This window comes from Coloeus monedula, assembly GCF_965178545.1.
Source record: "Coloeus monedula genome assembly, chromosome: 12".
Taxonomy (NCBI): domain Eukaryota; kingdom Metazoa; phylum Chordata; class Aves; order Passeriformes; family Corvidae; genus Coloeus; species Coloeus monedula.
The window spans coordinates 444,295-456,618 of NC_138792.1; the positions used below are offsets into that span (position 1 = coordinate 444,295).

The following is a 12,324-nucleotide window of genomic DNA, read 5'->3' on the forward strand; positions in this document are numbered from 1 at the left end:
CCGGTTAGTTTCTCCTCTCATGCTTATGGAAGTAATGGGGTTTAGTTGCGCTGTTTGAAGTAAGGAGAAACACCTAAGTAAATATTTTTTTAAATCTTGAGTTATTTTAAATGTCATTTATAATAAACAGTACATATTCAAATTAATCTTTGAATTGTAAGAATATCTGCATGGATATGAAATGATTTTCATGTAATTAAGACACACCTGCAGCTTGTTTGAATACCAGACTTCAGGTGTTACAGTCTAAATTGCTAAGTCACATTTTCTTTACGGTATTTGATAGGTGGAAACTTCACAAAATGGCATTCTACTGGCACCGAATATTTTGGATGGTGGGAAAGTTGGAAAGCAATCTCTTTAGGCATAGGATTGTTTTCTCTTTCTGTCGTACACAGTTTTATACAATAAACAAAGATCTATGTGTGTTGACTGAAGTTGCTGTGTCATCAAACAGTACCATATTTATTTACCTAAGCTCTCTAGTGTGCATTATAGAAGAACAAATTAATTTGGGTATTATACACTACATCTTCTTCCAAATATGTGTTTATGATGCATTTCTTTTTAATTTTGAAGGCTAAACATTCAGGACAACGTAGAAATGATCAAGGTCCGTAAACAGCTGGCTGAGAAAAGCAATGCTCTTTCAGCAATGGAAGGAAAATTTCTCCAGTTGCAAGAGGTAATTGCAATTTGATTGGTAACATTCCTATACTCTTGTCACATAAGCATGCTAAACAGAAGAAAAAAAATTATATGCACTTCTTGATTCTGAGTCAATCCTGAGTACATTAAAATGAACCACAACTACATGAAAGTCAAACTACTCCAAATGGAGTAGGGATTTTTAGTCTTAATCACTCTTTCTTTTTTTCAGCAGGGTCTAGCAGGTCTTAGTGATTTCATCTGCAAAGTTGTACCGAGCAGATTATGAGGAAAGAACTGAGTTGTCTGGCTATGGAAAGAGATCCCTGATGATTTAAAGAGAAGGCTTTGACTTAGATGTAGTGATTTACTAAAAAGGGATACCAAGCCCCCTCCACTTTATTACTCTTTGCTAAAGTTTGGGCAGTTTGGCTCTTTTGTTCTGACATTAGGATTTAACCTCTGTTCATATGTTTGTGGAAATTATTTTAGAAGGCCATTTTAAGTAATAATTCTCCTTATAAAAAGAGTAATTTTATGAAAATATCTCCAGAACATGCAATTCCATGGCAGATTCTGTAGTTTTAATTATAAAGCTTTCTTCTGCTTTTTCCTGTCTGGAGAACCGCATGTGCATACAGAGGTGGTATGATAATACCTTGGAATGATAATACTTTGGAAATGGGAAAGACAGTTCCTGTGAGTAGGAATCCTAACTGCAGTAGAGCTTTACAAAGTATCCAGCCTTATGAAGTGGAAGCAGTGGGTATCCTTAAAAACTCTTACTTCTGTCTGCTTATTGTTAGCATGCTAAATAATGCTTGTGCCATTCGAGTTTTGTTCGATTCCGGTTTTTGCCCATGTTTTTCTGTTTCTCTGTTATGTTTTGCTTTGCCTCCCTTCCCCTCTTCAGTCTAATTCCTGTATCTTCTCTGCCAAACTGAGAAAAGGTTTAACATGGCTTTTTGTCTTCTTTCTCTTTAAGAAATCTAACATCTAAAATAGTCAGAGAGAATTTAACTCTGGAATTTAAATTCTAGCTCTATGATTCTAAATAACTAGTTATTTAGTAAAACAGTTATAAAAATAACTCTATTTCTTTTTCTTAGACTGACTGCTAGTATTCTTTATTCTCTGTGATTTTTATCTTACTGAGAAATGAGATATGAAAGGCTGAAGATCAAGTTGGTGATTGGTTTTTCATGGGTTTTTTGTTCATTTCTGGTCTGTTCAGACTGCATGAGAATGTGAACAATTTTTACAGGATTCGCATTCAACTTCTCCATTTAACTACTTTGTAGGAATGTTGTATGGAAAAAATGAAGCTAACTTCTTTCTGTCTAAAAGCATTAAACATTAACTAAATTCACATATGTATTTGGCATAAATTCTCATCCAGTCATTTTATTAAACAGGAGATTGGCCTTTCAACTATTTTGTTTCAAGTCATAATTTGAATGTGATTTACATTGAAATTTTTAATGGATGAGGCTTAATTACAGGATTGTGGAATGTAGGCAGTATAATATTAACTACTATTCTGGAAATAGAGGCTCTATCGGCATGCTCCATTTAATATTAAAATTGATTAAATGTGCCTTCCTATAACCCATGAAAGTAAATGAAAATGTAAAGGAAAACAGAAGTCCTTTATTAAAGTACTTCTAGCTGAGAAATTAAACTGAATGCACGAGGGTTCCATGGGGGTTGCGAAAGAATTATATATCTACAATTGTGTGTGTAGATGTATTTCTGTAAGTATAAAGAGTTATGTGTGTGTGCATGTATGTACATATAAATAAATATAAATACAAGGTTTAGGAGAGCAGCAGCAAGCTCTGTGATGAGCAACATTGATTTTTGCTTGCTGCTGCAAGTATGTCCAACCTCTGTAACCACTGCAAAATCTTTTATTAGCTTTACAGATGTATTTCTTTGTTATTTTCGTCATGAGAAAACTGTGGGGTTAATGTTCATGAGGGCGACCAGAAGGTCACCTTCTCTGGGCCATGGGAATTGAAAGTTACTTTCAGTTACTAAGTTCAAGAATGTGTCCTGCTGACCACATTGAGAGCATCTATTCCATAGTGCCATGAGAGCCCCCTGTTGAAACACAGTGTGGGAACATTATATGAGGTGTGATTTCAATATTCCTTCCTTCCTTCCTTTTCATAGAACCTAAAGAACTTGAAGACCAACCATGATGCTTTATTAGCAAAAGGTGATGAACTGAATGTACAGCTTAAAGAGGAGCGATCCAAGTGTTTCCATCTTCAGAAAGAGTTGCAGTCAGTAACTGTTTCAAACAGAAGGACAGAAGAGGTGAGACTGTGTTCAAGAGATGTTGAATCGTCTTGAGGTACATACAGATAAGGGAATAGTTAATGATGGGATACCTTTTAATTATGGAAATGTGAATAGATGTTTCAAACACATTTAGAAGACTGACCTAGTAATAGATATCCTTTTATCCCATTAAAAAGAAAAAACAGTGGCTGCTGCTTGCATTTGATAGAATTATCAATCGCACCCGATCCCTGTGCCGTGTAGTCACTGCACCAGTGTTTGGACAATATTTGAGGTTAAAGCTTAGGATTTCTTGTCAATTCTGATACTGAACAAGTGGTTTGCTAACTGAAAGAAAATCATACTTGATTTATTGATAAGTATTCTTATTGATAAGTATTCTTATACTTATTGGTAAGTATTCTTTAAGTATTCTTTCAACTTGATTTAATTCCAGTACAGTATAGTGTTATATCTGATTTAGCAGTTCAAATCAATTACTTCTATTTCTTTGTCTAGAGGCTCTCAGACTACTGTCATCCACATTTAGGGCTAAAAATCAAGCAGTTTATTCCTCATTCTCTTCAGTGCATGAGGAGTAAGAGTCTGCAAGCTTATTTGTTTTTCTGTTACATTTTGTAGTAGCTTAAATTTAGTTTTACCACCTGGTTTACCTATTTTAGATGTATTTTGCGTGAACCAAGTTTACTGAGATTATCTCATAGACACTTCCTCCAAACCTTTAAACTATTGTAATGCATGTTGGTATCTTCCTGGTATCTCATAGCTTTAAAGTTACATTTTGCTTTAGTGAATATTTTGAAAGCATGGATATGTTGTTTATAATGTCAGTAATGCACTTAGACTTTTAGATTTTTATATTATTTTGCGTGAGAGAATGTGATCACATACTCTTGTTCCACTGCAACGTGGTAGTCTCAGCTTCATATAAACAGAATGAAAAAGACTGTTTGGGCCAAATGTAAATCCATGTGATGAAAAAAGGTTGTTATTTTGAAGCTTCTGAGAGACCGATGTGTATCCTGAGACTGGCTCAGTTGGTTAGAGCAGGGTGCTAATACTGCCAGGGTTCTGGGTTTCCTTCCCAAATGGGCCATTCAGTTAAAAATTGGACTTGATGATCCTTGTGGATCCCTTCCGACTCAGAGTATTCTGTGATTCTGATTTTGTATAAAAAGAACAAATAGTAGCTTGATAATGCCTATAAATTATTAACTATTTGTCTTCACACATTCATTGTAATTTACTTTCGTGCTGTGCATCAAATGAAATTTCCTTTTTCATTTTAGTTACAAGAAAGAATAAATGATCTAGAAAAAGAGAATGAGCTTTTAAAGGAAAACTACGATAAGCTGCATAATAGGTAAGTTATGGTTTCTGTATATAAAAAATAAGGTTCCTGTCCTATTGAATAGGTCTTCATACACTACGTGCTGGAATGTGCACATTGAGTGTTTGTGCACGCACGTAAATATGTTCATGCTCCAGTCTATCGTATCAGTGAGTGTATATGGAAACAGTTATGGTTCTCTGGCAGTATTTCATCTGTCCTGTTGAAATGGACCAACTTGTTCTAATATTCTTGAAATAGTAGGTTACTTCTTTTAAAAATGTAATTAAAAATAAGTAAGAGTCACTGTATTTTGAACATAAATGCATGAAGTTCTTATTTGAATTTCTCATTATTTTCTTTAGAGTTACTGTTGAAAGAAGAATACATCTAGGTAGATATATATTAATTCGGGTTTGGTTTGGGTTCGGGATTCTTTTTTGTTTGTTTTTTTTTTATCAAAGAGGTGTTTGAATTTTTGTCTTAAGTTCTTCCAGCACTTCTCAGTGAACTTATGTAAAGTCTGATATTTGTCAGCTTTTCCACTATTTATTTTTGAGGTGTGGTTTGTTTGTTTTGTAATAGCTATCATTTCACTTCTACTGATATAGAAAAGAAGTAATTCTAGCCAAGTGCCACGAGCATATGAAAGAAAAATCTGACCTTCACATGAGCTTTTTGTTTGTTGTGAAACATGATTTTTTGCACTCGAGAGGGTTAGAAAATCAGACACGTGTCTTAGAGTTAATAATTGCTTCAGAAAGTAGGTAAAATGCTTGAAGTCTTTTCTTGTATTGAAATAATTTCTCAGAGTGTTTGGCTTGTCAGTGTGACGTCTGTCAAAAAAATACCAATGACTAAACACAACGTGAGTTGTGATACCAGATTTTGTTTATAGTTTTCTTACAATATTTGTTATACTTCTTGTACTGTCTGTGGTTAAATTAAAAATTACAGAAGCAAAAAATGGTGAGTACAAATAACTTTAAACGGTTTTTTACTTAAGAGATGTAACAGTTGTATAATCACAATATTCAGAGTTTTGTAAAGGGGCAGTTGATCGGTTGTCTGTCACTTAAGTTCCTTGTAGATTTCTCCAGAATTTGATCATCGTATAAATATTTTTGATTACGATATCTTTTTCTCTTTTATCATTGTGCAGAAAAATAACACTAACAAATCAACTCACAATATTTCTGTTCTACTTTAGTCATAGAGAATTTTAAAAGATGTTTAACTAAATAAATTTAAATATGCTTCTGTTACTATGCAGTAACCTACAATATGGCTGTTCTTTTACCTAAAATGATCTGTCTTTTCATGTAGTCCCATTTAAACGTTGATTCATGTTTCATCATTCCATGTTGTGGTTTAACCCCAGCCAGCCCCCAAACCCCTCGCAGCCGCTCGCTCACTCCCCCAACAGTGGACTGGGGAGAGAATTGAAAGGGTAAAAGCTAGAAAAATTGTGCATTGAGATAAAGGCAGTTTAATAGGGAAAGTGAAAGCCGTGCACACAAGCAAAGCGAAACAAGGAATTCACTCCTGGCTTCCCAGGGGCAGGCAGGTGTTCAGCACCTTCAGAGCCCCATCACACGTACCGGTGACTTGGGAGGACAAACACCATCGCTCCAAATGTCCTCCCTTCCTCCTCCTTCCTCTCCCTTTATATACTAGGGAATATTCCTTTGGTCAGCTTTCCCAGCTGTGCCGCCTCCCAGTTTCCCACACACCCCCAGCCCGCTCCCCAGGATGGCAGTAGGAAAACCAGAGAAAGCCTTGGTTGTCTCCAAGCCCTGCTCAGCAGTAACAAAAACATCTCTGTATTATCATTACTGCGTTCAGCACAAATCCAAAACACAGCCCCGTAGCAATGACTAGGAAAAGAAATTACCTCTGCCTCAGCCAAAACCAGCGCATGGAGTAACAAGAAATTAGAGAAATGGATCATTTCATTATAACCACTGTTTAATGGCCAGCTTTTTCAGTTTCCCATTTTCACAATGCAACTCTACTGCAGCTTACTTGTTGTTAGCAGTGGGTAGGAAGTGTCCACAGGTGCTAGATAATTAGTAAATACTTACTTTTAATAGAAGAAAAGAGTCACAAACCCATCCTTTGCTAATGTTATTTTTGGGAGGCTGATAGCAATTTTGCCAAAGCCAAGACTGCAGAGCTGGACCAGAAAAGTTTGCAAAGAACAAGTATGAATTTGTCAGTTGACTCTTACTATTTACTAGGTGTCCAAGAAAATAATACACTTTGATAAAAGGTTTGGAGGAGTGGTTTTCATATGACCTTGTAATGCAAATCTAGCAATGCTTAAATTCCTTCGAAAGAAACAGCGCCTGATGCGGTTGAACATTATAGTTTATCCAGATGGCTTCAACTCTGATGAAATGCAGTGGATGTGAAAGAAATTCCACATGAATCTTAAAATTCAAATGCAGAAAGCGACACAAGTGGACTCAATTCAAGCCAACCAACATAAACATTAGCATTATATAGGCTTGGATGAAACCTGTCTTCTAAAATGTTCATAATTTAAACACCAAGGCCTTGAACTACTGTCATAGGAACTCTTAATGTTTTTTCTGACAGTATAGTCTTCTGAAAAACTGAATTAGATGTAGCTACATCTTTATGTGAAATTATTGTACCTAAAGCTAATAAATGCATGTCTAGCTGTCATTAAAACTTGAAAACACTTTCAGAAGTGTGAAAACTAAGGATATTTAAACCTTTTTTGATATGATTTATTCTTTCCTTATGGGACCCATCAGACTTTAAATCTAAGCAGTTAAGAGAACACACTGTACCTTTTCTGTACCTAGGCAGTACTATGGAATGATAGTGGGTGCAGTGCATTATATTCCCTGCATATTATCTTCAAAATTATAGGGGAGTAAAATAAATATTACCGCAGGACGTAGAAGCATTCCTTAAATTCATGCATGCTGTAAAAGACAATCTGTCAAAATGTAAAATGCTCTATGCCTAGAGAAACTGTATTAAATAGGTTAGGTATGGTATGAGGAAACTACAAAATACAGGGAAATACAGCTGTTTTTAAGAAGAGCACAAATCCGGAATATAAACCCTTGCCGTATACTCCAGAGTCTACGGTTCATGCTGCAATAGGTTTTTTTCCTTTAACCTTAAGGTCATTCTTCAAGTATTTTTTCAAGTTTGATGTAACTGCACTTATAAGTACTCAGAACCACTGCATGAAGTCACCCATCAGAGCAGGCCGTTCTCTTTGAGTCCTCAGGTGCAGTCTGCAAGGCTCTGTGGGCTGACCCTTCTGCAATACTTCTTTCTTCTCCTTCGTTTTTTTTTGGTTGAGGCTTGTTACATAGATCTCTGGAAGAGATAGGTTGCAAAATAGATTCCAGAAGATTTTTTCATAGATTCATATATGTCAAATATAATATTTGTTAACTGGTGAGCTTCAGCAAAGTAAATGGTTGAGGAACTGACTCCTTTGTTTGAAAAAACCCCACCATTTGTGATTTTTCACGGAATATGTAAATGAATAAACTAGCTTATGATTTTTTAGGATGGACATTTTTCCAGTCAATAAGAATGCAGGTATTGAACAACAGTACTATGAAGAGCATAGTACTCACTGTCTAAGTTATAAGAAAGCACATTGCATTGCTTTTACCTGCAAGGAGTTATACTGTAAATTATATAATATAATTACTTTCATTTCAATTGGAGTTACACATTTTGTTGTGATTTCAGCAGCTCTGATTCTGTATCCGTGCATTCCTTGCAAATAGATTGGCAGTTTGCAAGTAAATAATATTAAAGGCAAGATACTTACTCCAACTTCTTTTCCCACTCTTCCCAGTTTTTTATTTCTTCGAGTAGGAGAAAGATTACTTTGTATGTGCTTCTTAATCAGTATCAGAATTGTTGTTTTAGAGTATGAGAAAACTGTTGTCACTTTGTGGTCAACATTTCTTTGAACAGACGACTGACTTCAGGTTCTGCATGCTTCACAAATTTAAAAGAAATCAGGTGGAAGATCCCAATTCTCTACATTAAGAGGGTTTGTACACAAAAAATACAGTTTTGTAGTTGTAACTGGCTGAAGTTTGAAGTTGTGGATTATTCTGGGATATGCATCTGAAGTCCTTTTCTAGTCCAAAAATATCACATGCTACCAACTTTTTTTAACTTTGGAGCTCTAAATTAAGGCCAGTTCCTTTGCTCATCCCACAAACCTTTCATGTTTTTTAACTGCAGCCTGAGAGGGCCACCTCGGCTTCAACAGCAGCAGACCAATGTATGTCTGCATAATTCCTTGGCCACGATGACAGTGGTCTCTGTGCCGCTAAAAGGTTTTTTTCTTGATTATTTTCTGCTGAAGCTGATTTCTAGAAGTTTTGCTTATAACATATGTTTTATCGCAGTGTCTTCAGTCTGCCCCATGAACAGCAATGGAAATCAAAGGAACAGCAACTGAAACTGCAAATTGCTAAGCTTGAGACGGCTATCAAATCTGATTTAGCAGACAAAAATGAAATCCTCGACAAGATCAAAGTAGAAAGAGGTATATTTCTGAAAAAATGAGTATTTTCTCAAAATGCGAGATGATACCCATGTTGGAGTTGAGATACAGTGCCCAGAAATGTGTAGTTTCTGTTGCTGGTGTTTTCAAAGCTGCGTTTTAAGTGTACATTTGCTAAATGCACCTAAGTTATGACTATCTATTAAGTGCAAAAATTGACCCAATACAGAATATGGGCTGAATGAGGCTCATATAATTTCAGCTGCATTCATTCTTCATCTGTTGGGTTAATATTTACTCTTTATTCAGTATTTCTTCTCTACATTGAAGTCCTTACAGAAAAGATACCTATCTGACAGTCTCTCTCAGATTATTAACCACTATTCTGTTCACTGCACAAAGCTACATGAAGCCCATATAGGCCCTTGGTGATGTTTAATTGTCTTTCAATTTCATTAATTCAGATTTTTTTTTGTATTTTTAGTATTTACTGATTTTTATTTATAGCATTGTACATTTTAAATAACACAGTTTTCTTTTAATCTAATGAGCAGATTATTTCATAGATGTTTTCTTCATGCTGTAGGACAGCTTCTTATTGAATACTGACCTTGCAGTCTTTTTTTTATCTCAGCGCTGATTACCGTAGCAATATGACGTTTACAAAAGACAAGCACAGGCCAAAAGTGAAAATATTTTGTTTAGAGTTGATTCTTCAAATGTGTTTTTTTAAGAGGTGTATTTCAGTGAACAATTTAATGGAATGAAGTGGACGAACTTGTTGTGAATAATTCTTATGATTATGGCTTGAGTTCAGCATGTGCTTACTATTAGGATCCTCACTAGCTCTGCTGACTTCAAATACCAGATTGAATATTTAAACATTTTATTTGACCTCAGCAAATGTTTGCAAAATTAGCCTTAACTGATACTAAAATAAAGCCTTAAGCTATGTTAATATGGGGTTATGACATATGAACAGTTTTTCTGATAGCTTGATTATGAAAAAACTGGCATTGCGTCTTCTTTCCTTCCTGTGGGCATTATGTTTAACTGTCAGGGGCTTACTGTCCCTTCCCCAGGTAGCTTGTATTCTTAAACTGAATCGCCAGGGTACTACACTTTCGATTTCTTCTGAATTGACTTGCTGCAGCTGGAGTAGATGTTCTAATACCCTTCTAGGCCTCTCTATCTAGGATTTGATTACAACTCTGTCTTTCACAAAACATAGGCAGTATAACTTTCTTCAGTCACGTACTTCAGAGTATCTGCCTTGTCTACACATTCCTTTTTGAAGCTCGGCAGGAGAATTGAAATTAATGCTTCTCTTTACGTACTGCCTAGGACTAGAGTAGGATTAATGTCTTGTCTACCCCTTCTAGTTTGGCATGTGAATCCTTTTCCTAAACCTCTTCTCCAGGTCTAAGAAAGGTGGTAAAATAAATGAAGCCTTGAAAATGCTTAATGCTTCAGGAGACCCAACATCATCTTGACATGTTCCATGTCCTCCTTCAGTATTTCCCTTTTAGAATGACCCTGTAATTTGATCTGAATGTTTTAGTAGTATTTTTCTGGCCGTAACATCATAATGTGCTTTGTAATACTTAAAAGAAGTATATTTAGACAGAAAACAGAGTAACACTGTAACTATGGTGGTTTTGTTGTTTTTTTTTAATATGGTACTTGCAGAAGCTTTAACACCCTTCCACCTGCCCCATTTCCCTTACACATTTATTCTCAGGTTTCTTGCCTTACCAGTATTTCCCAGATTCTAAGCCATAAAGTGCAACAGCTGCTTGGTTCGTTTCGTTGAATCTTACTAACAGTAGTGTTTCGTGCAAGTTTTAAAAGACTAAGATAAGCTAGTACGAAATCTAAGTTGAAACAATTCCTATAGCAAGGATTGGTGTCACTTATCTCATAAATTGATACAGTGTATGTATTTACTTAGTTATGTCTAAATAATTTTTATTTTACGTTAATAAAGTCTCATGCATTGCTGCATCTGTTCTTCTTAGTTATAGTACCATTTTACAGAGTACACTATTTACTAAGTACAATTTTTTACGGTTGTCTTAATAGAGGATTTCCCCATACAAAATACATTGATTTCTGCATTTTGAAATGAAATTTTCATGCATATATTAATATTAAAAAAGCAAGGTTTTAGTTTTTTAAACTATATTTAATTAAGTATAATATTTTGTTCTTCTATATCAAGACCAAAAGGAAAAGCTGATGCAAGACAACAAAGACCTGCAGTTACGCTACCTGGAACAAAAGCAACAACTAGATGATCTAAAAAATCAAGTGAAGTTTTTGACCAAGGTGAACTATATTTTTGTTTCAAATGAGGAAAAAACCCCCTCTGTGTTTTATGCATAGTGCAGATACTTCTTGAAAGTCAAAGAATATAGAAAAATAAGTGTTTATTTGTTCATGCTATCAAGCAAAATATTGTGTCTAATGAGAATGTATCTTGTTACTCTGAATGTATTTCTTGGATTCACATCTGATAACATCTTGCCATTAAGTTTCAGGAAAGTGATGTTGATGTGGCAGAACTCAATGAAACCCTCTTGCTTATAAAGGTAACTTACAAAGAGTCAACATATGAGAGGTTGAAGCTGGATGGTATTTAAGATCCCTTTCAATCCCAACCATTCTGGAATTCTGTATTTTGCATTCTGTTACGTTCTTGTTTGTGCAAGGGGGTTTTGTTTGTTTGTTTTGTTTTGTTGGTTTTTTTCTTCTTTTGTTAAACACTTGGCTGACCATTACATGCTTTCTACACACCTGGAATTTTCAAGGGCTGAATTATTTGAGCGTCTTTTAGTAGTTAATGCCTCAAGCTCAAATGTGTGCTTTTGTCATTTTTTAGTGACAGCTAATGAGAAGAGAAAATGAAAAAATTGCCAGAATTAAATCTAAATTTATGTGAATAATTCATTATAACATCAAAAGTGAATTTAATCAGATTCTGAGCCATTTTAAAAAAACTTCATTTTTCTCTGTTACATTACTCATCGTGGCATCTTGTTATCCCTGTAATGTTTACTAAAACTAATTTTGTTTATTAATTCTGTAATTGATGCAAGCATACCGTAAGCACGGAAGTTCCAGTATGTGGTATAGTAATGCTTAGCAACTTCTCTTTGTTTATTAAAACAGAAAACCAGAGATACTCAGAAAATATTCAATTCTTTTTTCTCTTGCACAAATTAAAAATGGAGTGAGAGGAAGAAATCAGTGAACAAATAATTTTGCAATGTTTCCACTGTTTGGGTGACTTACATATTATTTTCTTGAGGAAGTGTTTACTGTCGTGATTATATAGTGATAATGAAAAAAAAAAAGAAAAAAATATAAAAAAAACCTCAATGAAAATTAACTCCCCAGTATTGATAACAGAAGGAATGTAGACTTGAGAATAATAATTTGGGGTTTGTACATTTATGGAGGCAGGATTATTAATTATAAGAAAGGCAAATATATCTGTTTGTATTTTCACTGGCTAGAT

General features: G+C 34.9%; 1 protein-coding gene across 6 annotated transcripts in view; it reads left to right on the plus strand.

Annotated features, from left to right (window-relative positions):
• RPGRIP1L (RPGRIP1 like) overlaps positions 1-12,324 on the plus strand; it is a 44,570-nt gene that overhangs the window by 11,108 nt on the left and 21,138 nt on the right. For all 6 annotated transcript variants that reach the window (XM_082289593.1, XM_082289594.1, XM_082289596.1 and 3 more), the window contains 6 exons: positions 580-685; positions 2,824-2,970; positions 4,245-4,318; positions 8,707-8,846; positions 11,026-11,132; positions 11,339-11,395. In XM_082289593.1, the coding sequence (XP_082145719.1) occupies positions 580-685; positions 2,824-2,970; positions 4,245-4,318; positions 8,707-8,846; positions 11,026-11,132; positions 11,339-11,395 (631 nt within the window). The remainder of the gene's footprint in view (positions 1-579; positions 686-2,823; positions 2,971-4,244; positions 4,319-8,706; positions 8,847-11,025; positions 11,133-11,338; positions 11,396-12,324) is intronic.